The following is a 26186-nucleotide window of genomic DNA, read 5'->3' as shown; positions in this document are numbered from 1 at the left end:
GATGGATGGAGGAGTTGCTGAAGGCGCTCTCTGTGACGGATGGATGTGTTGGTGAAGGTGTTTCCTGATGGATGGAGGAGTTGCTGAAGGCGCTCTCTGTGACGGATGGATGTGTTGGTGAAGGTGTTTCCTGTGATTGATGGAGGGGTCGGTGAAGGTGTTCTGTGAGCGATGGAGGAGTTGGTGTAGGTGTTTCCTATGATGGATGGAGGAGTTGGTGTAGGTGTTTCCTATGATGGATGGAGGGGTCGGTGAAGGTGTTCTGTGAGCGATGGAGGAGTTGGTGAAGGTGTTACCTGTGATTGATTGAGGGGTCGGTGAAGGTGTTCCTGTGATTGATGGAGGAGTTGGTGTAGGTGTTTCCTATGATGGATGGAGGAGTTGGTGTAGGTGTTTCCTATGATGGATGGAGGAGTTGGTGAAGGTGTTTCCTATGATGGATGGAGGAGTTGGTGAAGGTGTTACCTGTGATTGATTGAGGGGTCGGTGAAGGTGTTCCTGTGATTGATGGAGGAGTTGGTGTAGGTGTTCTGTGAGCGATGGATGTGTTGGTGAAGGTGTTTGATGTGATAAATGGGGTGGTTGCTGAAAGTGCTTCCTCTGACTGATGGAGGAGTTGGTGTTGATGTTCCTGTGATTGATGGAGGTGTTGTCGAAAGTGTTTACTGTGATGACTGGAGGGGGTACTGAGGCGCTTCTTTGATTGAAGGTGTTTTCTGTTATGAATGGATGGGGTGCGGAAGGTGTTTCCTGTGATGAATGGAGGGGGTGATGAAGGTGTTTCCTGTGATGGATGGATTGCCCACATGAAGTAAAACATGGGGTTCCAACACAACCACTCAGCTACACAGACAATGTAATAATACTACTGGTATATTGCAAAGGATTTCACAATGTGTTTGTTGTCAATCACAGCATCTGTTTGAGATTGCATCTATTTGTGCTGCCATCTGTATCAAGTTGACAAACTATTTTAACAGGGATTTTCTTCTCACTGCCCAGAAAAAAGAATATAAACATAAGCGTGAACACATTTTGAAACCTGTTTATTAAAACAGCTCACAGAATAAATACAAACTTCAGCACTCGTAGCTTGCTGGTGATGGCAGTATGACAGTCTTGCTCCTCACTGATTGATGAAAGACAATAAATTATTGAATAACATTGCAAATCAATTAACAAAACAAACTCAAGATGTTCACTGTTTTCTTTTCTGAATACATGTAAAAAATCTGATCAGTGATTGGTTTTCAAAAACACTATTAATAAATACTAAATAAATCATTATCTAACTAAAGCAAAGAGTGATCAATTCCATTAAAATCAGACCTCAGTTCTTGTTGTCCTAAACCAACATCTGCTGTAATCCCATTATGGGTTACACAAGAACAAACTCACATCTGACCATCAAAATATTGCTAACAAGGTCATGTAAAATACAGTTTTAATGTTTCCTGATCTTACAACCTTGACAAGGAGGTGGTCTGAACAACAGTAACAGTGTGACTGACTCCATCCATATGATCTCCTACATCTCCCTTAATCCCAAATCATTTGAATCAGAGAGACTTCCATAGAAAGTCCTGCCATACAATCGCCGTAATATATTAGCATTGCAGAATTTTCTTGTGCTTAGGTTGAGATCTTTGTTAAAATATTTGTTTATGTATTGTCTGGAATGGAGGCAGCCAGTTTCACACTAGAGCCTTTAAGCTTGAGTAAGTCGCTATCTGACTGGCTAATGCCAACTCTTTGTCGGCCAGTTTAATCATTGGTCAGTTTGTTATTGGTCATTCTGATGAGACCAATAATGGGATGCCCACAGATCTTTGGTGTAGTGGTATGGCTCACTGACAACTGATTTTAATGAGATTTAAAAACCATCAACCTATACTCCATCAAGACAGCAGTCTTCCTCAAGCACTTGACAGTTAAAACAGAGGAACTGAGTAAAAGAAATTACATTAACTAAAGTTCACTTTGTTGTCCCTTGCAGAGCAGACTTGAAGGTCCATTACAGGATGAAAAAATGCTGTAAAGGAGGTGGAAACGCCATCTGAGAGGTGTCAGACATGACAGGAATAACGTCTCTCGTATCCTTGCTAGAGACCTGAGTTGAGTTTTTCAGACAGAAGATAGGGTTTGACTTGTCAGCATTACATAGATGCCTCTTGTACTTTCATCACAGGAGTCGCTTGTATCATAATCAAGGAGAGGGTCTTCCATGATATAATCAAAGTCTCAAATGTCAACACTGAATGGCTGCATATTCCCCTGAGAGTGTAATCACAGTTCCAACTATCCAAAGACGATCATGAACTTCCCTAAAGAATGTTGCCGTGGAGAGTTCCACATGTTGGCTTGTTTGGTATTGCCTAGAGAGTGTCAAATATTCCTAGACAGTATCACATGTTCCCTTGAGTGTCACTAGTTCACTTGAGGTCATCACACAGCAGCGGCAGGTAGTCTGACCTTCTTCTTTCGTTTCAGTTGTCGCCGGTTCGTGTTCCTCTTGGTCATCTTCTTCATGGTGAATGTCAGGCACTGTAACAGAAATCAATCACTCTAGCAGCTCCTGACACATTTATCCAAATGAAACCAAAACACGTCCAAGCATACTACCTAACTACCTACTACCTAATCTTTCACCAGCGAATAATGACCACCATCTTCTTCCCAGCAGACTGTAACCATGACATCTGGGCCAGGAAAGCCAGTGTTGACAGACTGGTGACTGGACCAGGCAAGCCAGTGTTGACAGAACAGTGACTGGGCCAGGCAAGCTAGTGTTGACAGAACAGTGACTGGGCCAGGCAAGCCAGTGTTGACAGACCAGTGACTGGGTCTTTCAAGACCAGTGACTGGATCTGTCAAGCCAGTGTTGACAGACTGGTGACTGGGCCAGTCAAGCCAGTGTTGACAGAAGTGACTTGGCAAGGCAAACCAATGCTGATGTTATGTGTGTCGTGTGTCGTATGAGTGCTCGTGACAGTGTTGGTGTGTGAGTTGGTGCATGGAGTTGTGACAGGAAGCGGAAGTGAAACGGATCTTGGAGAAAGTGATGGTGTTCTACGAAGAATGTAAGTAAGACTGTTATTGTGTTGTTATGGTGATGTGTGTGAGGTCATTTTGGAAGGAGTGTGGAATGTGTGGTGAGGAATCAGTTAGAGAAAATCAGTTGTAGAATGGTTATTGACGAGTAAAGAGCGTTGAAGTTTTGAAGATCTCGTTGTCGTTATTATTTAGAAGAGTGAGGATGACTGGGGGTAGGGATACAACACCGACAGACCAGTGACTGGGTCTGCCAAGCCAGTGTTGACAGGCTGGTGACTGGGCCAGTCAAGCCAGTGTTGACAGACTGGTGACTGGATCAGACAAGCCAGTGTTGACAGACCAGTGACTGGGTCTGTCAAGCCAGTGTTTACAGACTAGTGACTGGACCAGGCAAGCCATTGTTGACAGAACAGTGACTGGGCCTGTCAAGCCAGTGTGGACAGAACAAGGCAAGCCAGTGTTGCAGAACAGTGACTGGGCCAGGTACTGGTCATGTTTGAGACTTACTGTTTCCTGAACATCACCATCAGCAATGTTCCAGACACACCATGGCCACCTATGCACATTCACAGAAAAACATATTATATATGAGGACTCACTATCAACAAATCATTGAGTGTGATAACCTTATGAAGCTCATTCAAATCTTACAACAAGTAAGACCATTCTGACACTACCTTCCATTCTGCGGACCTATTCTATTGACTCTACCTTCTCATCCAGGAAGTCCATCAGTTTCTGCATGGGGCACTTGATGCCGGCCTCCTGGATCTCGCGCTTCAACCAGTCCAATTCCAGTGGCTGTCAACACAGGAACACTGAGTACTGACTACACAGGAATACGGATGACACAGGAATACAGAATACTGACAACACAGGAATACTAAACACTAACACAGGAATATTGAATACTGCCAACACAGGAATACAGAATATTGTCAACACAACAATATTGACAACACAGGAATATTGAATACTGCCAACACAGGAATACTGATGACACAGGAATACAGAATACTGTCAACACAGCAATATTGAATGCTGTCAACACAGGAATACAGAATATTGTCAACACAGCAATACTGAATACTGACAACACAGAATATTGTCAACTCAGGAATACAGAATACTGTCAACACAGGAATACTAAATACTGTCAACACAGGGATACTGAATACTGATAACACAGAATACTGTCAACAGAGGAATACTGACTACTGTTAACACAGGTATACTGAATATTGTCAACACGGGAACACTGTGTACACTTAAGTACATAGTTGTGGGGATATCTCACCTCATACATCATAAGCTTTGTGTGAATATCGGATCTCTGTCTGATGAATGTAATCAGCTTCTGTTGTATGTCCTGTTGGTTCACCTGCAGAGAAAACGAAACAGTACTACACAGCATACTTCATCACAGGATTACTCTCTGCTAACACAGAAATAATGTCAACAATGCACTTCACATTCAGCAATTCTTACTATATACATTGATACATAGTTTCTGTGGCTGTTGACAAAACTGACTGTTGAAATACCCATGCCCATTACATGACAAAAGTTATTGTCCAAACAGCTAGGTTGTATCAAATGACAAAAATGTAATTTTCTGAATAATATGTTATACGTATCCTGACTCATGCTTATTTACTTATGTCCTCCCTCTATGCGAAGATAGTGGAACACTTGAAATCCCTTGAAGTTCCCTTCTTTTGAAGTGGACGTTCAATCACAGATTCACACCCCCGTTTCCCGCCACATCGGTCACATGATCAACCCTGTCACGTAATTCCATAAACCTGACACGAGAACTGCAGAGAACCCAACATGTCTGAGAGGGGTGGTAGAGAGTGCTTGATGTCATGAGTCAGGATTAATATAAAGTATCAAAATTTATTCCACAAATTGCATATGTTTCCTTATCCTGACTCATGCTTATAATGCTTACAGAATTTGACGGAATCAGCGGTGGGTCAGACCACGATAGATTCTGTTTACTGCCATGTAAGTATGTCTAGTACTTCATCCCCTTTGGGAACTGTAACAGCTGTAATTTGGTCCTGTTCTTTCAATATTCATCTGTGAAATGAGGGGAATCACATCAGTCAAATTCTCTTCTTGTGAAGCAATCGCTGACTGAAACGTGATGATATATCAATCAGCTAGCATCCTGCTAGTGTCTAATGCATCTGTATGTCAAGATTCCTATCAAGAGAAGGTGTGACCCTTCACATCTACAAGTATCTTCATTACAAGTACCGGGTCCTACTCACTCATGCTGTTCTGTCAAGACATGTGCATGTACTCTCAACCAACTTACTCCACAGAGCATCATGGTCTCAACAAGTTACTTGATAAAGAGTGAGACTAGATATACTAGTTTCCTCGAACTAGTTATCTCTAGCAACTCTTTCTTTATGATGTCCTCATCAAAGAGTTACGACCCTTCTTCATGTACAAGTAACTCTTTTACAGGGTCATCATCACTCTTGATAAAAAGGGGTGAGTGAAACTCAGTGCCTATATGGAACCGTTAGTTGTTGGGTACAACAAGTTGCCCAAAATGGTGAATGTCAGTGACGTCTTAAGTGGTGATGTCTCGTGGGTAGTGGTTGGCAAACACTGTGGACAGCGGCTGTTGACGGTATGGCTCTTACTTCACATGGGTTGGAGGCTCATGGAGGTTCAAGTCCTGCTGCTTTGTAGGCCCTCAGTATAACAGCTCTTATCCTGACTGAGATAGTGATGCGGGATACTTCTGTAGGTGTCTCACTCTCAGTAGATAGTGGGATGAATAGGTGCTTGAAGTTTTGTCTCTTAACTTAGGTTACTGAGGATGATAGACCCTGTGTATCATGTAGAAAAACAGCTGTCCACAATGCCTGGATGAGGAATTGTTGCACCAGTTGTCCAGGCAGTTGATTTTAGGCAATAAAATCCCATCATAGTCCTTGGTGCACAATCTCATATGTATTTCTGATATCCATAGTGCAGTAGCTATATGGTGAGGAGAAACAGCGTTGTCTGTGTCAACAGTCCAAAGGATGTTTGATCTAGAGGCTGGTGAGATGTTGATGTCACAGGTGACATGTTGAAGGACAGCATTCAAATCCCAAGCTGGTGCCTTAAATCCGCATTTTTGGTCTTCCAGCTTTAATGAACCTTCGTTAGCCTGAAACCAGATCTCCTGGTGATGACAGAGCTCAGTGCCGCTGATCAGGTCCATAGTGTGAACCTTTAAGTCCTCTAGTATGCTGTAGGTGACACAAGTAGTCCGCTACTTAAGGATGTGTGACTTTCATTGCAGTGAAGCCCTTCTGCTTGGTGTATGTCTTAAATTGCATCCATTTATCGTTGCATAAGGAGTGAGTAGATCTACACAGAGCTAAGGTGACTGTCTTCATTGCTCTAGCAGAATATCCTCAATGTTTCAAGCAGGCTTTGATACGATCAGTATGTATAGCTGGAATGATGTCTGAGTGCTTGTTTGGTGTGCAGATGGACGAGTAGGTTCTTCCATTCTGGGAGTCTCAGTAATGGTTGTCCCAGTAACTCTTTGAGTACTGGAAACCATTCTCTCCTTGGCCAGTAGGCTGGATGAAAAATCAGTTTCATCTTTTCGATGACTTCCAGTAGTAAAGCTGGAGGTGGAAACGCATAAGGGTTCATTCCTTCCCACGAGATGCTGAAAGCATTGTCTATTTGCGGTGATCCGAATGTCTAACTGATGAGTCGAAACGCCTCCTGATGTATCTACTCTGTTGGAGATGGTTGTAGAGGACAAGATATAGTGTCTGCCATGTTGCATGCACCTAGGATGTGGTATGCCTTTATGTAGAGGTTCAAGTCATTGAGGATGTCGAAGATATGTAACGTTAGCAGTATCAGCATGTGAGATCATGTTGAACCTTTATGCAGAATGCTATTGTGGAGTTTATTCCTCAGTGCTGTCGACCAGTGTCATACTTGGTTGATTACAATTTTCATCTCCAGGTGGTTGATATGCAGAGTGCATTCGTTGCTTGCCAAATTTCCTGTTCAGGTGGGCACCCAAACCTTGAACTGATGCATCTAAGTAGAGATGACCTTGCAGTTCAGATCTGTCAAATAAGTCTCTGTGCAAAGTTGTAATGAGAGTAGTTGTAGTCTTCCCCTTCAGGTCAAATGCTGCACTGAGGCAAGTAGACCGAGACAACACTGCCAACTATCGTACAGGCAATGGATAGAGTAGAACTTGCGGTATCATGGCTTGAATCTTGTCTCAACTGTTTCATGTTGTGAAGATTATTCATCTCTGGAATGTAGAACTTGCATCAGATCCAAGTCTGACTTTATCAATAATCTTCAAGCAATGTGATACCGTTCTGTGTATGCCATGCACATTGCTGCAGTAATGTTTCAATCAGTAGTACGACTAAGACGATGAACGATGACAATGTCTGTGATGATTGTGGGATGCAGCTGTTGAATCCTTGCGTGCACGCACTCACTGAGTCAATGAAGGGTGCATCCTCTAAACTGCATTGAGATGATACAGTTGATGGTGGAGAACCTGGTAAACGGGAGCCTTCACACAGGGCATCCTCTAAACTGCGGCGAGATGACACAGCTGATGGCAAAGATCTTTGTGAACAGAGCATTCACACAGTATGCAACTTCTTCATCCAACCGACCTGCTGCAGCTGTAGAATGGTCACACAAGGTGATTGCAATAGTTGTTGATGACTGACGATGTTCAAATGCTGCAGTGGCTGTAGATTCACAGAAAGATCCGGCATGTTGAGTGTAGACACTGTTGATGTCTGTGTTGAAAGTAGACTCTCTGAAGGTTGCAGCGCCATTGTAAATGCAGAGGACGTCTCTTCTTTGGTTGAAATGGCATCGATTCTAACGATGACCTCTTCTGGGACTAGGACCTAGTCTCCATGTTATCCTGACGCCACCCCCGCAGTAGGTCTGGTGATTCACGATAAACCTGAATATCACTAGTTAGCACTTGGCTACCAGACACAATAAGAATCAAATTGCCAGACATAACTTGACAGAGCCTACATAAAAAATTTTAGCATGTATTTGAATAGTTAACAAATACAAACAAAATTCTTATAAGTTCACAGTGAACACAGGAAGAACAAAACAACATGCAAATAGGACATAATAATGCAGAATCTACACCAGGAGCATGATTTCATCTGTGAAAATATAATCTTGCATGATGACATACATGGTCAACAACATAAAAAATATGTAAATTTATCCACAATTTCATATTGTAATGACGATCAACACAGACTAAAGCCATATATTACTAAATTTTGTGTAAAGAACCAAAATATATAAGGATATTAAACATCGTATAGGGACGCAAGTTGACTTCATCTGTCTCTTTGGGTGAAGGAGGAGAGAGTGATAAACAGGACTGGTTATGAGACAGATGTAGCGGTAAATGGGGATACTTCCTGTGGGTGAGTGCGATTATACGTCCGGTTCAGAAGAAGGGATCTTCAAGGGATTTAAAGTGTTCCTTTACCTTCACATGGAGGGAGGAGATAAGCAGATAAGCATGAGTCAGGATAAGGACAAAATCTGATTTTTACCCAAACATATACAGCATGATGTACAGTACTACCTGCTGTGACGCTGATATATCGTCATCGTCCACCATGAAGCTCTCCTCTGGGACTTCACTGAAAGAAGAGAGTTTCATCACAGTGCAGAGGTAACCATCTCTTAAACTTACTGTAAGTCATGTAAGTTTGCCTCCTGTCCCTGCCAACACCATGGCATTATTCAAAGTCAAATATGTCTTCAAATCATTTAGATAGTTGAGAAAGTTTTACATGATTTACAATGATATTTCAAGTCTGTGAACACACTCAGACACAAACACAGACATACAGACACAAAGGCAGATAGACAAACAGGCACATGGACACCACCTACCTACATCCTGAATTCTGTGATGAGGTCACACTTCGCTGACTGCTTCCCTCTTCAGACGCGGAAGATTCAGGAGCACTGACATAACTGTACTGGCCACCATGACCTACAGAACATTTACTGGGTCTGCCTTTGGCTCCATCTTTCATTAAAGAAGATTTATTAGGATGATCTCCAGCACCATCTTTGGCCACAGAGAACTTACTGGGTCGACCTCTGACACCATCTTTGGATTTGCTGGGTCGATCTCTCGCTCCATCTTTGGCCACCGTTGACTTGCTGGTTTTTGTTCCTGTTTCATCTTTAGTCACAGAGAACATACTGGGTCGATCTCCAGCACAATCTTTAGCCACAGTGGAAATACTGGGTCTATCAGCAGGCTTCTGGGGAGAGTTGTTCTTTGGGTCATAATCACTGTCTGTCTCATCTGTCAAAGAAAAGGAAAATGAGAGCAAGATGAAGTTCATGACGTTCTACAATTTACTCTTGCATTTTCATAAATAACCATTACATGCGTCTATTCTGGGGGTCTGAGGCCCTTTTGACTTTTGACTTTTTGATTTTTGATTGAGCAGTGTTGACCTGGGATTTCTTGCCCTTATGACTTTCTTTTGGCCCATTAGACTTTTCCTTTTGACCTGTCCCCTCCTTCAACACCATCCAACATACACTGGTGTCCTTCAACACCATTCAACTTACACTGGTGAGTTTTGTGGTAGATGTCCTTCAATAAGCCCACCATCCGTTTCTTCCCTACTGGCCGCACTCCGAACTTGCCCACTTCTTGCTGGACATAAAACAAACCTGTAGCAAACTTTCATGTCATATGAGTGATTGAGTATGTTGCACTGCTATCATGTCAGTCACCTGAAATGGTCTTGTATAGTTCCCCCACACTAAGTGGAGACTTGCGCATTACCGGTGAAAATATTCCCAGCATCCTATACTACTGCACTGTATATGTGAATGTTCCCTAAACATTATGAAGTGTACCTTCAGTCGAGGGGTGTTCATGTCGTCATAATTTGGCATTGGCGTGAACGGTGATGGTGGTACCAGTTTTCTGGTCGTCTTTCTGGGTTTAGTGGTCACTGGGGTCTGGAAGTCTGACACCTGTCACGTACAGAACTAGAATCAATGTAGTGTTGCATTTATGATGATCAAGCAAATATCCATATTCACCCCATTCTACAGTTACCTTAGCAGTAAGAGAGAACGCACTAACCACAAGGCTATCCCACTGTCCCTGTTCCACAATGTGAATTTGCACTATTAACATGATACTAACTGCCAATCATACACTGGTTGCATTCAAAACATTCCTGTTTTCAAGAATGTTGTAAAACCATTTCTACCTGAGTCTCATTTCATAAACAAATCTTAGGATTAAGGTGAGACTAACCTCCATACTACACTAAACACCATTCCAGTGAGAGATCATAGTGCTTCAACAATTGTAACCTAATTCCAAAGATTCATATGGGTGTTAAGCCTGATGTTCCAAACTGATTACTGTTGCAGCAGAATCAATAGAAGAAGAGAATTTTCATGAGATTATATGGAGGAACAGTCAAGGTGATTTCTTGTATAGACATTGCTATTGCTGGAGTAAAACTGGGTGATATATGCTCAGATGATACCTGCTGGAGTTGTCTCCCTTTGTTACCATGCAGTTTGGGGCTTGGCTCCATAGCTGGAGCATTGTCATCATTCCACAAGAAACTGTCAGCATCTGGTACCTCGAAGTCCAGAGTTGCCTCCCCTGTATCTACTCTTCCTGGTGAAGGTAGAGAGTCGTCATCCTAGCCCAGAATAACATGTTACACATCAAATTCACACAAAGCTATTAATATAAATATTTGTTTTTAATACTGAAATTGAGTTGTCAAGACCCTTCCAACATGTGCAGGTAACTTTATTCAGGAACACTTTTCTCCTGATGTACTTATGAAGGAATTGATGGGGTTGGGTTTAGGTCACGTCATATTACATAATAGAAACGGTACAAACTTGACACAATAAGGTGTAAGATGATGAACTACATGTCTGAAAAGATATAAGAACTGTCCAGTCAATGAGGTCCACAGCCAAGGCCAGCTCTCTGAACAGGTGGACTTGTCAAACAGTATGCCCAGCTGACTGCTAGGAACTTGACTGTTAGATGCATGTCTGGACTGACACAGATACCGGCCTGTCTCTCATATCAAGGCCAGTCCAAGATCAAATGCAAGTGCATAGCTCATGCTGATTTGTCAGGCATCACTGTCTTGTTGGCTGCTTGATCGGGACACATCCTGGCCCTCAGGGCATCATCAACCCAAAATCACAGGTTCCTGGCACACCCAAGGGAAGCAACTCTGTACTGTGAATTGCAGTCATTTGGATGACTGGGATCAGAATATATCTAATATAACAATATCAGAAAGGAGGTTTATCAGACATCATAACTGCAAGAGACCAACTTACATCTGACATCAGTCTACTTGAGGAGTGGCCATGTTCAGCCGAGGTTCCTGTGGTTGCTAGGGATCCCTCAGTCATATCTATGGAAACATGTCTTTTATGAGTATAGCGCTTCTTTCCTGGTGTTGTCGCTGAAGATCTTTTCTGAGGTGACTCTTCTGTATCAGCATCAAACACAGGATCGATGTGGCATGCTGCATCCAAGTCATCGAAGCCATCCCAAACATCCCCAGGGTCATCAACAACATCGCCAACATCAGCCTCCTGGTCTGTGGGTAACATGTAATACGACAGTGTGGGTAAAGTTCACATATGAACACACAAACGTGAAATTTTTAAAAATATTTATCCACTGTCTGTTTTGTGCAGCAGTGCATAAAGTAAAGTGAGTGAGTTTAGTTTAGTTTTACGCTACACTCAGCAATTTTCCAGCTGTCTGTAAATAACAGAGTCTGGACAAGACAATACAGAGAGCAACAGCATGAGCATTGATCTGCTCAACTGGGAATCGATGACATGTGTCAACAAAAAGTTAACGAGCCTGACCACCAGATCCCATTGGTCTCCTCTTACAAGCATGGGTTACAGAAGGCCAATATTCTAACCTGGAAGTTAATGGGTTATAAACTAAAGAGATGTCACTAATAGAGTGTGTAGATGCTATGGAGTATAGATGACATGGTGATGTAGGCTTTAATGGAGGACCATGACGCTGGCTGACGTCAAAGTTAGGGAGGGTAAAGGATACAGGAGGAATGTCCATGATAACAATAGTTTGTGAGGTGTGATCATTAGTGTGATGAGACTGCAGCATCTGAACAACCTACCTGTCTTAGGTGGAGAGCAGTTCTTCTCTGTTGACTCTTTCTCTGTAGCATCACCACTCTCTGTCACCATGCCAACAACAGTTACAAAGACATTTGTGTCTTCTTCCTCCTGCCTGTTATGAATGTCTGTCTCCAGTTGCATCCCATCTCCAGTGTCTCCCTTGTGAAGAGGATCAAGATTTGGTCTTCTCTTCCGACTCAACTTTCTGGTATGGGATGAAATCTTCTTAAAGCTGAACTTGTTGGGAAACTTGGGAGACACAGATACCTGTGACAATAGCTGGAAGTTGTCTCCCACTATCTCAAGGTCAGAATCAGAGGAACCAATTGACTTCTTGTCAGGTGATGCAGACCTGCGACTCAATGAGGATTTGGAACAGGGCTTCCAATCTGATGACTTTGTGTGTGGACTCTGTCCAGACCCTGACTCTGCACCAGTCTCAGGTGGTGCCACAGTGGACGCATCTATAGATCTGCTGATAACATTGTTTTCATTCTCTACATAAGAGCATGCAGTTCTAGGACAATCCTCTGTTTGATCGTCAGATTCACTTTTGCCAGAATCTGCCTGTTTCATTAAAGACCCATCAAGATGAACTAGAACCTCCTGCCCAGATTTGTTGGAAACTATCCTGCCAACAGGTGTTGCAACAAAGTCCCCATCCATGGGTAAATCTTGGCACTGATTGGCCAGTGCAGGAGTCACCAACATAAACGTGGACCGCTGTCTCTGTTTGGGAATTGGGGTGATGTACAAAGAATCCTGCTCCACCACAGAATGGCCTGGACCAGAAGAGTCTCGAGGGGTGGACATCTTCATGTATTTATCTGACAGGACTTTAGTGACACTTGGACTTGATGCTCCTTTGCTTGCCGATCTGTCTGTCTGTTTGTGACCTGGACTTAATTTATCTCTATTGGGCGTCACTATTTTCAGTCTCTTATGGGACTGCTGGGCCCTAGGCGTCAACCTGCATGAACTGATCTTCCTGCCAAGCACAGGAGATGCCATCACATCCTGGTCTGATGATTCTCGCTTCCTCTTCTCTACCTTCTGACTGGGCTCTGTCTTGTCTGGAGATGTGGACGGTGACACAGCTACAGGCCTCGACTTAGCTTCTTCCCTGGTTCCCTGGTCATCATTATTATCCTCGTCCTCCATGGAGGAGCTGGACCCACTTTGGATGATTTCAAAATCATCAGATCCATGTAAACGTTTTTTGTTAGCTTTGCGAGTTTCAAACCCAAGATCTGAAGGTTTGCCTCCTTGGTCACATGTCCTGTCACGTCTCATAGTTGTGACATCTTTCTCAGGGTCGGCTATATCTGGGTCACAGTTATCTTGGACATTTGTATCATGGTCATATTTATCTGAACCAGAACTCTCTACCAATAAATCAATCCCAGCTTCTTCATCTTCACTGAACAACTCCTCTTCACCACTGTGTGGAGCTGTCATGAAGGACTTTCCCACTGGTTTCCTCTCAGTGCAGGCTTGTGCAGGTTTATCCACTGGGTCTGGCCTATGTATGGAACCTGCAACTGCAACCTTCTCTTCGACATATTCAACTGTGTCAAGTTCTCCTTCATCTCGACCAATGTCTCCTACTTCATCTTCCACTACTACATCTCCCAAACTCTGCCTGTGTTGTAGCTGCTGTCGCTGGGAACAATACACCTCCCTCCACTCATCCTCGTCACTTTTGCTATCTCCCCCTTCCTTACAAGCATTCGTCTCCCCTTGATTGTCAAGGTCAAAGTCAGAGTCACTGAACATCTCTTGGCAGATATCATCAATGCTTGTAAGTCTGTGTGATGACTTTGGTTCCCTTTTGTCTGTCCCTTTTGTTTGTATGTCTGTCCGCATATCTGTCTCTTTGTCTGCCTGCTGAAGCTCCTGACTTGCTGTCTCACAGTAGGCAGCTAGATCTGTGACACAGAGCCTGTATGGAGAAGGAAAAGGCTATGTACACACAAAAGCTCACAAACTGTGTAGAACGATACCTGACATTTGTCTAAACTTACCTTTACACTACAAAGTGGGGATCATGCTCATTAAAAATAGTGTGGATTCGCAGAAATATATGTGCTAATCTGGAAGAAATGTTAAGGCTGGCACATTGATGTTGAATGCACTGGCTCAGTGGGGCAGTCTTTTACTGGGGATCTTATTGAATTTATCTGTGTAACAAAGCATGTAAACAATCTTTCACATTTTGCATAAAATCTGTGATAAAATGAACACTTGAAATCCCAAACCTATTTGTATAATTATTTCCATAACGCAATGTACATCATGTGTTCCCTACTAATGACTACATTAAGCATAGTATGGTAAAACACATCCTCGTTCATGTGGAAGCAATGCAGCAACACTACTGTGCAATTTTGTACACATCTAGCCAAATGTTTCTCCCCTCCCTAGGACTGTATTGACATAAACAAAGATCTCCTCACTGTTGAGCCAGGGCTTTGACTTCAGCAATTAGACTGGGCTGCAGACAGATTTCACCACCATACACAAACTTCATCACAGTGAGCACCGCATCACGAGAGGAGTTCAGGAGGTGGACAACCCCTCGCCTAGTCAACTGAAATTTGAGCGAAACATTAGCAATGTTCTGAACATTGCATGGACACATTGATTAGACCCACAGACACACACCCTCACCCCGACCTGACCCACCTTCATCCTGAACTGACCCACTTTCATACTGACCTGAAACACCTTCACCCTATGCTGACTCACCTTCACCCGGACCTGATCCACCCTCACCCGAAAACCCACCTTCACCCAGACCTGATTCACCCTCATCCGACCTGACCCACCTTCACCCAGACCTGACCCACATTCATCCTAACCTGACCCATATTTACCCTAACCTGAACCACATTCACAACAACCTGACCCACCTTCACCCTAAACTGGATGACCTTCACAGTGATCTGACCCATCTTCACGTCAATGACCTGACCCACATTCACCATGACCTGATCCTTCTCCCCAAATCTGACACGCTTTCAACATGATTTGACCCACCTTCAACAGCTCTGGACACCTGACTGACAGAATAAGCTGATGGGCATGTACAACATTCTGGTCTTTGGTTTCTATGGCAACATCAGAGAGATGTTCTTGATCCACCAGGCTCAGGTAGTTTCTTTGTAGAGCAGACATGGCCTCATCAGACATCAGCTTCTACAACAGAAATATCCCTGCATCAACAGTACCATGTTAGTGATGTTGTCAAACTAATATTTTAACTATTCTCAAAACAGAAAAAGAGCATGCTGCATTTTGTATACATCATTTATTTCCTTGGGAGTTAATACATGTATTGATTGACAAAGCAGGGGAGATAGGCTATCAAGCCATGTCAGCATAAAGCCTGAAGTGATGCAGGTTTGCTTTAGTGTAGGCCACATGACTTGTACAGCATGGAACTAACATTTATGTGAACTGGCTCTTCTGGACAGAATCCACTGGCTTCTCTCAGGTCGTCTGGGGTAACAGCAGCACCCTCATCTGGAACTTCAAAGCTGTTGTCATCAGCAGCGGTCTTCACATCACAGCTGCTGTCACCTGCCTCAGCGGCAAGTTCCGCCAGTAACATCGCAGTAGGCGTTGATGCCACATCCTCTGAAGTCTGGCTCATCACCATGTGTCCCTGTAATTGCCATGGCAACATGTCACTCAAATGCCAGGATGATCTGACTACTGCCACTTATAATCTATATCAGTGCTGTTAGGATAAGGTATATTAACAATTCCAAGCAACTGTAAGTTACAAAGAAGTGAATTAACTAAGAATGCATGAGAGATGTATTTAAATGACTACTTCCTTTGTAGGTGAGAGCTTGATCTCCAGAATTCAGCTATAATGGCCAATATCATTAGAATGCTCTAGAGTGACAATGGACTACTTTCCATGTACTTGCCAGATGAACAGTTTTATGGTAAAGTTATCCCACCTGACTGTTCTGTTCCAGCTCCTCGGACTTCCTCCGGCCTGGGATCTGTGACACGTGCTTCAACTTGCTGCCCACCACAATGTCGGACATGCAGACAGGTGGCATCAGGGCCTCAGTGTAGTACAAAGACCGGACATCTTGACCAAAAGCAGCATGCAGGGCTGTCCTCCGCCACAAAGTACTGACTACCTGGAGTGAGGTGGGTGAATGTTGTTTAAGAAAGCAGTTGGAAGTTTTATGACTATTTACACGATTGAATAAAGGTTTGTGTGTCTAATTGCAGCCCACCTGTAAAGCTGAGAAAGTATAAAGTCTGTCTCACCTGACTGTTCTCTTGTTCTACTACAAACACCTTTGTCCCAGGTAGGTCTGTCAATCTTGAGTCAACTATGGGAGGTGTTGAGCAAGGTTCACGAACAGATGCCTGAAGTACAACATTGTGAAAGAACAGGTAAGTATTGCTGATATAAATGAACTTGAACAGTAAGGACACCCGTTACCAGGGGCACAGTTAGTTGCTGCATTATGTTACCTGGGGCATGACTAGCTGTGTCATTGTTTCCTGGGGAGCAATAGGCTGTCATTGTTACCTAGGTCCCAATTACCTGTGTTAGGCTTACCTGGCTCACAATTAGCTGTGTTATACTTACCTAGGGCACAAAAAGAAATCTTTGTCATTGTTACCTTGGGCACAATTAGCTGTGTTATTGTTTCCTGGGAAAAAATAACTTGTCATTGTTATGTTGAGAACAATAACCTGTGCCATTGTTGCTGTGGCAAAATTAGCCATGCTATGGTTACCTGAGGCACAAGTAGCTGTGTTAGGCTTACCTGGAGCACAAAAAGAAAGATGTGTCATTGTTACCTGGGGCACAATTAGCTGTGTCATTGTTACCTGAGAAATAGTAACCTGTCACTGTTACCTGCAGACAATCACAATTAGCTGAGGTATGTTACCTTGTGCCCAATTACTGTGTTATTCTTACCTGTGGCACAATTAGCTGTCTCATTGTTATATGTGGCTCAGTTAGCTGGCTCATTGTTCCCTGGTGCACAGTTAGGTGTGTTATTCTTACCTGGGGCACAATTAGTTGTGTCACTTTGTCTGCTATTCTCTGTTGTGCCTCTGTCTTAGACAACTGCAGTAACAGTGATGGTGGCCTTCCTTGCTGGCTGCAAAAACACAATCATAGTGGTGCATCACACATTCTTTGTAAGTTCTTACTGGGAAGGGAAAGACAAAGTCAGAGAGAAGGAAAACTTCCTCCCCAAATATTGATGCCTTGTTGATATGTTGATGGTGGAAACCCCACACACAGTCACCGAACATGTATATCATGAATTGATACTGATGGCTGCAAGAGCAATGGCATAATTTAAATATAGTGACTCTGAGGAACTACGTATGATTACTTTTTTGTCTTACGTTTTCTTTTTCCTGGTCCTCTTGGCCTCTTTGTCTTTTCCCTGTGCTATGTTGCCAATTCCTCGTAGATTTAACTGACCAATCAGAGCCTGCTCTTTCCTTGTCTCCTCATCAGCAAGTGAGGATGACAGAGCCATGGCAAGCTGTGTATCCTCATCCATGGACCTGGAGAACAACAGATACATGCCTTCAGTTGGCTTTTGAGTTCTGTCAGGGTCACTTAATGTTTGGAGTTCCCGAGGCTGCAACACTTGTCATTGTGTGCCCAAGTACAGAAATCGTGTAATTAACTCAAGCGTACAGGTGACTGTGTGTTTTAAGTCTTGTACAGCTGACTTCAGTGGTAACTCACCCTTTTGCCTTCTTCTTTGTCTGTTTCTTCCCTTGGGCTCCAGCAGCTGATTTCTTTTTTGGAATGGCCCTGGACAAAAAACCCCAGAATGATAACAATTCAGATTGGGGAATGTCAAGTTCCGATCTGATGTAAAACGTGAACATGGTCTGTACAACCATGTTTGAGTGTTGCTGCCAAGTGCTGTCTGTTCAAGCATGCTTAAGTGATGCCATTAAGTGTTGTCTGTACAGTCTTGTCTGAGTATTGCCACTAAGTGTTGTCTGTAATTTGAGTGTTGCCACCATGTCTTGCCTTTACAGCCATGTTTGAGTGTTGCCATTAAGTGCTGTCTGCACAGCATTGTTTGAGTGTTGCCATTAAGTGCTAGCTGTACAGGTGTGTTTAAGTGTTGCCATTAAGTGCTGTCTGTACAGTCGTGTCTCAGTGTTGCCATTAAGTGCTGTCAGTACAGTCGTGTCTTAGTGTTGCCATTAAGTGCTGTCTGTACAGTTGTGTCTTAGTGTTGCCATTAGGTGCTGTCTGTACAGCCATGTTTGAGCGTTGCTAACAAGTGCTGTCTGTACAGCATTCTTTGAGTGCAGCCATTAAGTGTTGTCTGCGCGGCATTGTTTGAGTACTGGCAATAAGTGATGTCTGTACAGCATTGTTTGAATGCTGGCAATAAGTGTTGTCTGTAGAGCTTTGTTTGAGTGCTGGCAATGTACAGCATTGTTTGAGTGCTGGCAATAAGTGCTGTCTGTACAGCATTGTTTGAGTATTGCCATTAAGTGCTGTCTGTACAGCATGGTTTGAGTATTGCCATTAAGTGCTGTCTGTACAGCATGGTTTGAGTATTGCCATTAAGTGCTGTCTGTACAGCATGGTTTGAGTATTGCCATTAAGTGCTGTCTGTACAGCATTGTTTGAGTATTGCCATTAAGTGCTGTCTGTACAGCATTGTTTGAGTGCTGGCAACAGTGCGGCCCGTACAGCATTGTTTGAGTATTGCCTGAGTGTTTTTCACTGCTGTCTGTACAGCCATGTGTGTTTTTTACCTGATAGGCTGTGGAGCAATCCCAGCGGCAATCTTCACATTGTGCTCTTCCTCCTGAGCCTTGACGGCCTGCAACATCATTTCTGTTGTCACATTCAGCATCCGCGCACACTGTTTCAGGTGCACCTTCCGACTCTATCAGTAAAACAAACACCTCAATAGCCAATGTTTAAATCAAATTAGAGAGGAACTTCAATCAATAATTGTCAAAAATCTGTGATTGGTAAAAAAGCAATTACAGCTTATGTGAACACTGCTCCCACATGACGTAACACATGATACAGACTGTAACAATATCTACATATCCCAGATCCAAGTCAAAACAGGAATACAGAAGTAAGGTGAAAGCTAATACTTGTAATGTGTAGTGTTTTAGTTTCCCTGTCTCATGCCTGTTAATAAGTTAAAACAGTGGACAGAATGTAGGATGTCTAGATTTGTTTGCCTTGAGCCATGCTTTTTGCCAGAAAGAAAAGAGATTTGTATAAAGGTTTTAAGCTAGAAGCAAGTTATTATGGATTTCAGTGAAATTTCCCATTTCTTGAAGATTTTTCAAACATTTTGATACATCGCTGAATGACACATACACTGTTGAAGCATGCTTGAATGACACAAGCAGTGTTCAAAATTGTTGACTGACACAGTTTTCAAACACTGCAGAACTGACACAGAAAGAGTTTGAACATTGCTGATTGACCCAGTTTTCAAACACTGCTGAATGCCACAAATAGAGTTCAAACATTGCTTAATGACAGAGTGTTCAAACATCTCTGAATGTCACAGAGAGTGTTTAAACATCCCTGAATGTCACAGACAGTGTTCAGATATTGCTGAATGACACAGACAGTGTTCAAACACTTCTGAATGACATCGATTTCAAAAACTGATGAACGACACTGAAAGAGTTCAAACATGGCTAATGACACAAAGAGAGTTCAAATTTTGCTAAATGACACAAACAGTGATTAAGAATCGCTGGTTGTCACCGACTGCCTGAAAAGTATTCAGCTAACACACATGGGTGATATACTCACAGATTCTGTCTTTAGTGGTTTTCCACACATTGGGCAGTCCAAGATGATCACCTGAGCACATGCCCCTGACTCTGGCTTCTCCTCCAGTTTGTTGTCTTTCACCTGGGCCTACATAAATGCACAAATGGGTGAAGAGTGTACCTCTATACTACTTAACACAGGAGTCACCTATGCATACTGACTCTGAACTTTCAAACACACACAGAACTACTGACACCATACTTTAGGTTAGCGAAGTATTCATGCAGCAATATAACTGTCTTCAACTCATGTCCGATACAGAAATTTGAGTTGCATAAAAAGATTACAGAAGGTGTCTGAAGAGGGCTGCAGTTCATGTGCCGTGTGTTGTCAACTCACCTCGTCCATACAGCGGTTCATGTGTTGTGTCCGTCGTTGGGAGTTCATGTGTGACAGATCCTTCTGACAGATCTGACACAGAAAGTAATCTTCATCCGTCACCACATCGCCACCATTCCCCTTCTCTAAAAACTTGTTGCGACGCCTCTCAATCTTCTCTTCCTCCTCGGCAACCATCACCTCAACTAGACAAAAACAAAAGAACTGTAACCTGATGTAAACAAGAGGACATTATTTCATAGTGGACTCCCCAGCACGGGCACATTAGGAGTCTATGAATGATAAGAAAGTGTGTAGATACATCATCCATAAACTATATCTCAAGCTGAACTGATTACTCACGAACTCACTGACATTTCTACACACATACATTTCCTTCCTCCAAGCACTTACACCAATCTGTAGGTTACTATGGTTACCTTTTCGTCTCCTGTCTTTAGAGGCAATGTGGAACTGCTGCAGACACTCTTTGATGTGGTCTCTGAACACCTCATCCGCCATCGAGTGTTTACATGTTGGACAACACCTTATATTCGGCACCGCTCTTGGCCCAGTCATGTTACCTGGACTGTCAGTGTCACCATGTTTCCCTGTCTTAACTGACTGCTGCCTGCCATCGATGTCCTTGACTATTTTCCCAGTCCTGTCTTTATTTTCATCACCTTCAGCTGCTTTCTCAATCCTTTTTTTCTTCTTGGATTCAACTATCTTCTTCTTCCTGGGAACAACCAAACCTTCATGTCTGCTATCCTTGCTCTTCACAGCCTCCTCACTGTGTTTGCCCTTTGAGGTTGCCCTGTTCTGTTTCCGGCAGACACTAGTTACACTGAACATATGTCCATCCTTGAATTCTCCTGTTTCATCCAGATCAGTTCCAGAGGTAGTGAGTCTCGTCAATTTCCCATCCATTGTCTGCTTCTGAAGGGACAACTTTTTCACGCCAAGTGATCTCGCAGCAGCAGCGGCAGAGTCACCACTGCCATCTTCCTCCACAGAACTTCCTGACGGTCTCTCTTCCTTCGTCTTCGCCATCTTGTCAAGTACTTCTGTCAGAACCAAACAATGTCCAAACTAGTTCACAAAATATACATTGCATGTATAACTCTGAATGTCAGCTACAGTGACTTGTCATATATAGAACTGAAATATCTGCTTAATAACTCAATGACCATCAGAAATATCCATGTTATACATGATACAAGTTCATTCTACGACTGTCGTAACTCAGCCAATATTCCATGTATGTCAGTTATTGATGCTGTAGGAGGCTGGACATCCTTCTAATTATAACAGACATTTTGCAGTCAGGTGATTCACAAACCTAATCTCTTTCTCTTCCCACTGAGGTTACTCCTGTTATATCTTCCTACGTAACCTTTGTTCTAATACCCTTGTGGCCAAATATTGCAATATGAACATGATGAATTATCTCCCTTCTCTCTATTCAATCAGAATACAAGTTACGTTAACCTAGATTCAAAATGGCGGCCACCATAGACAAAGCTGGTCAACCGAGGCTTTGCGACAGATCACCTTTGTAACAGCTTGCGTTGATTGCACAACTAAATCTGTGTGCAACCCATCAAGAATCCAGATCACTCGGACCATGAAAGGGCAGTATTAGAACAGAGGTTATGCAGGAAGATAAGACAGGAGTAACTTCTGTGGGAAGAGGATCTAGGATCATGCAGGTAAGAAACATGATGTGGCCCATAAGCCTGTGACAGAAGATTTCATGTTTGAACAAGATATCCAAATTTGTATGGGCCCTTGCTTTGACAGAGTGGAGAGTTTAGCCTGGGCATGCAGTTTCCAGTGGTAGCTTGGCACCCATGAAGATCCAGGTTAGAATTTTGTCTTCAGTAACCCATGCTTTTTTGCAAAAGGTGATTAATGAGGTTGGGTGATCAGGCTTGCTGGTCTTGACATATGTCATCATATCCCAGTTGTGTAGATCGATGTTCATGCTGTTGATCACTGGACTGTCTGATTTACAGGCCACCGCCATATAGTGTAATATTGATGAGGACAGTGTTAAACACCAAACCAAACACTGGTAGCCTGACAATTCTATTTCAAACAGTGATCTGAACCAAACCAATGTCCATAGATGTTATTGGAATCTACTATTCTGTACACTACCCATAGATAAGACCAAACACGTGGAAGTTTTTTCTGAAGAATCAATCTCACCTTTAGTTCACCAGAATTCCTCAATCCTGTCCTGTTACTTGGTGAAGACAGACATCTCAAGTTAAAGTTCTTTTCCATTCACCTTGAGTGGTCAAGTTGTTTATCCAAGCTGTGTAATCTAAATGTTATGACTTGATCAGACGACACCCAATCACTTCAAACAGCGTCCTGCATGCCAAGTAGGATCCAGTTTTAACTCACAATAAACTATTCCTGTTCATAAATCTTGTCAACAACAAATTTCAAATGTCTCGAAGGTATACACAAATCTACTCCTTCTTGTCCATGGCTGACTCGCCAGCTCGACGCTGGTAGATTTCTTTGAGTCGATCCTGACGTTGCTGTTTCCATTCCCTGTTCTTCTCAACTTTGTCATACAGCCGAGTCATGTCATCATTGAAAAAGTAGCTGGAAACAGGAATCATTGAAAACAAATCATACCCACTCATAAGCATCAACAAGAAATATAACAAGATGTATGTACAAATGTGTTTAACATCTGATATTAAGACTTAGACAGTAAAATGACTTCTTATGATGAAAACAAGCTTCACAAAATGTCATTGATGGATCCAGGGGGTGTAAAAAGTCCTGAAACCCCTCTTGGTTCTGCTAATGCAAAATATTAACTTCACTGTCGACTACTTTAGTCATCAAACTCACTTTCAAAGAGTTTGTTGGTTTGAACCCCCTGAACACCCTGCCTGCCCATCAAATGGATCTGCCAATGCATGCGCAGTCCAACTATACTGTCACATGCTGCGCAGTCCAACTATACTGTCACATGCCATCCCAGTATAATGCAAGCAATCATAACTTACATCATGGCAAGTCCTGAAAGGATGGAGGATGTCATAGCTGTAAAGATGAACCAGTTTCGAGCTCTGAATGCCTGTGTTCCCCGCAAATACTGTGACCTCTTGATCTCTCGTCCGACCATGATGACTCCCGCATGAAACTGCCTCAGTATCAGCTACTTGTTTGGTCTTCTGGAGTAAATCATTTAGATGAGATATGAAACACAGAAATTAGTAACAGTTTATGTGAGGTAAGGTGAAGAATGGTTATCAGAATGAATTCCAGTCATGTACATACATGTGTGATATGACATCTTGTGCTGATTTCAACTTTTACAGGACCCGTGAAGGTCCCGGGTTAGAATAGGCCTTCAGCAACCCATGCTTGCCATAAAAGGCGACTCAGCTTGTCGTAAGAGGCGACTAACGGGATCGGGTGGTCAGACTCGCTGACTTGGTTGACACATGTCATCGGTTCCCATTTGCGCAGATCGATGCTCATGTTGTTGATCACTGGATTGTCTGCTCCAGACTCGATTATTTACAGACCGCCGCCATATAGCTGTAATATTGCTGAGTGCGGCGTAAAACTAAACTCACTCACTCACTCAACTTTTACAGGGCTAGCTGCTAACATGGATGTTGATAAGCATGGTACAATGGTCACAAAATAAGTTGGCGAACATATTCTATGATCGCACCCTACATTTCAGAAGCAGACATGTTTCTTTTTAGGCAATATTTTTGAAAATGGATTAGTGGATGCATGCTACCTTTTTCTTCTTCAGTGTTATGGTGACATTTGCAAAGCACGGCATTCCATAGGACCACACTGCTGCACGTTAAGGCAATATTACCTGGACAACAATCAAGTCTCAATAATGGAGACTGGAGGTGGTTTCATTCAAGACAGACTTGAAGTTGATCGAAAAACGAACACTGAAGTTTACTAATCTGAAAAAGACGTAAGGAATGTTCTCAAATCATCACGAGTGTGCCAGCTTTGCTCCTGTGAAAATTTCTTGAAAACTATTATTTTCGTAACGGAAGTATAACGTATCTTGTTAAATATGACTTGTTCAACGAAAACCGGTTTGACCTTCACATGCTACATGAAGGCTGCCATATTGAGTTCGCCATAACCCCACAGCAGCAATCTAGTGATTGGCTAGTGGTAATATTTCTGTCCAATAGCAAAGGACGTTACAGTATTTTGCGGGGAAACAATACGACTAAGCACTTGTCTGATTCATCACTAGCGGTTGCGCATTCCAACAACGTAACCAGAAAAGTAGTTGTGTCTAAAATGATGTTATGCTGTTCATCCATTCTCAACATAAGTGCACAATTGCTGAAAACTACATTTACCGGTAAATCCTTGATTAAAACGCTAAAAATTAACGTAATAATTAAATTCCTAACATACTGTCAAGCATTTTCTTAAATTTCACTGAAAAAATGAAATGTTCTATGTCGCTGTTTCCATTAGGGTCTGTTTTCATGTATCTTACGTTATGGACTAAAATTCAGGTGAATTTGACTTCTAACTTCCAGCAGGGATAATCTATAACAGTCTTCCTGCTTGCAGTGAGCATCTTTTTTATCGCGTAGGTAGTTTATTTAATTGTGGAATGAAAGAAACCCAAAACATATCATAGCACACGGTGTCGTTATGCACTTGAGTTTAACAAATTTCTATTTAGATATATAACTGTGTGGTTAAGGATATATTTTACGTTATGGCTTTTCTGTCGAAATGGAGAAAATAAACATGTCTCAAATCATACTATGGGTTGGTTAGGTGCTAACAATGCCAGAAAAAAGGAGAAATCTGCTAATTTATGCCAAATATATCAGCCGGCTACGCGAACGTATTTTACGTGAAAAGGTGGGTTAGCGCACTTGACCCTGAATATGACAGCACGACACGATATGCATGTGATGAACGATGGCATAAGGTAATATGGATCTGTAAATTTGAGGTTCAATGTTGCATAAACATTATTTTTTCCATTTTGTCGTTACCGACAGTGAATGTTATCGGTTTGAGGTTACTTAAGTAAAAGATAGTTCGACGTGTAGGGCAAAATGTTTCCTCTACGAACATAAATGTTTTTAATAACGTTAAACTCAAGAATCGTAACGTAACATACAATCAAACCGGGTACTTCCGTTATTAGATATTATATTACAGACGATGTTTAGGACAGTGATTTTTATCTCAAAGAGTCTATGAATATATATTCTTGATTATAAGTGCATACAATATGAAACATTTACACATTTATCTGATCAAGCGACAGTTATCAATCATATTTTAAAAAAATCATAAACTTTTTTGGACTAAGGTAACAAGAAATTAGCTTTGAATTTGATGTTAAAAATTAATAAAAGTAGTTTACAAATACATGACCTTTGCACCATGATAGTTCCAACCTTTTATTCCAGCTTTCGATTTGAACAACCTACCTGTTTGCAACTGTGCTCTTGCTTTGAGAATGAGTGTGTTATGGGCGTCGAATTCACTGACTCTAAGCTGAACTGGAATTTTAACACTGAAGCGCTATGCAACAAGTGTCAGCAGCGCCTTAACCGCACGCGTAAAATGAGATCTTTTAATGCTAAGCAATCTGTGAAGTCATCATTTCACATTTTTTTATATTTTCACGCAGAAGCATGTAGCAATGTGTATGACACCCCTGACCCCCGAGACCCTTGCTGATCCG

At 42.4% G+C, this 26186-nt stretch overlaps 1 protein-coding gene across 2 annotated transcripts; it reads right to left on the bottom strand.

The window, feature by feature from the left end:
• Positions 1 to 1029: 1029 nt before the first annotated feature.
• LOC137274059 (structure-specific endonuclease subunit SLX4-like) lies at positions 1030 to 24614 on the bottom strand. Of its 2 annotated transcripts, XM_067807037.1 has the most exons (25): positions 24318 to 24614; positions 23485 to 23652; positions 22664 to 23071; positions 20890 to 21516; positions 20471 to 20655; positions 20111 to 20218; positions 19078 to 19211; positions 18041 to 18109; positions 17689 to 17853; positions 17339 to 17435; positions 16585 to 16686; positions 16263 to 16451; positions 15740 to 15958; positions 15331 to 15489; positions 14748 to 14881; positions 12291 to 14233; positions 11467 to 11732; positions 10641 to 10802; positions 9994 to 10113; positions 9700 to 9787; positions 9004 to 9427; positions 8690 to 8747; positions 4352 to 4435; positions 3766 to 3855; positions 1030 to 2544 (listed from the first exon to the last, which is right to left on the bottom strand). In XM_067807037.1, exons 4-25 carry the CDS (start codon positions 21500 to 21502, stop codon positions 2446 to 2448), a joined length of 5508 nt encoding a protein of 1835 aa, XP_067663138.1. In that variant the 5' UTR covers positions 21503 to 21516; positions 22664 to 23071; positions 23485 to 23652; positions 24318 to 24614; the 3' UTR covers positions 1030 to 2445. The 2 variants fall into 2 exon arrangements, 1 of the variants encoding a protein (XP_067663138.1); XR_010956167.1 differs by lacking the exons at positions 1030 to 2544; positions 3766 to 3855; positions 4352 to 4435; positions 8690 to 8747 and having other exon boundaries at positions 9354 to 9427; positions 9700 to 9783.
• Between the last annotated feature and the right edge of the window lie 1572 nt (positions 24615 to 26186).

This window comes from Haliotis asinina, chromosome 2 (genome assembly GCF_037392515.1).
Source record: "Haliotis asinina isolate JCU_RB_2024 chromosome 2, JCU_Hal_asi_v2, whole genome shotgun sequence".
Classification (NCBI taxonomy): domain Eukaryota; kingdom Metazoa; phylum Mollusca; class Gastropoda; order Lepetellida; family Haliotidae; genus Haliotis; species Haliotis asinina.
This window is presented reverse-complemented; position numbering and strand designations above follow the sequence as displayed.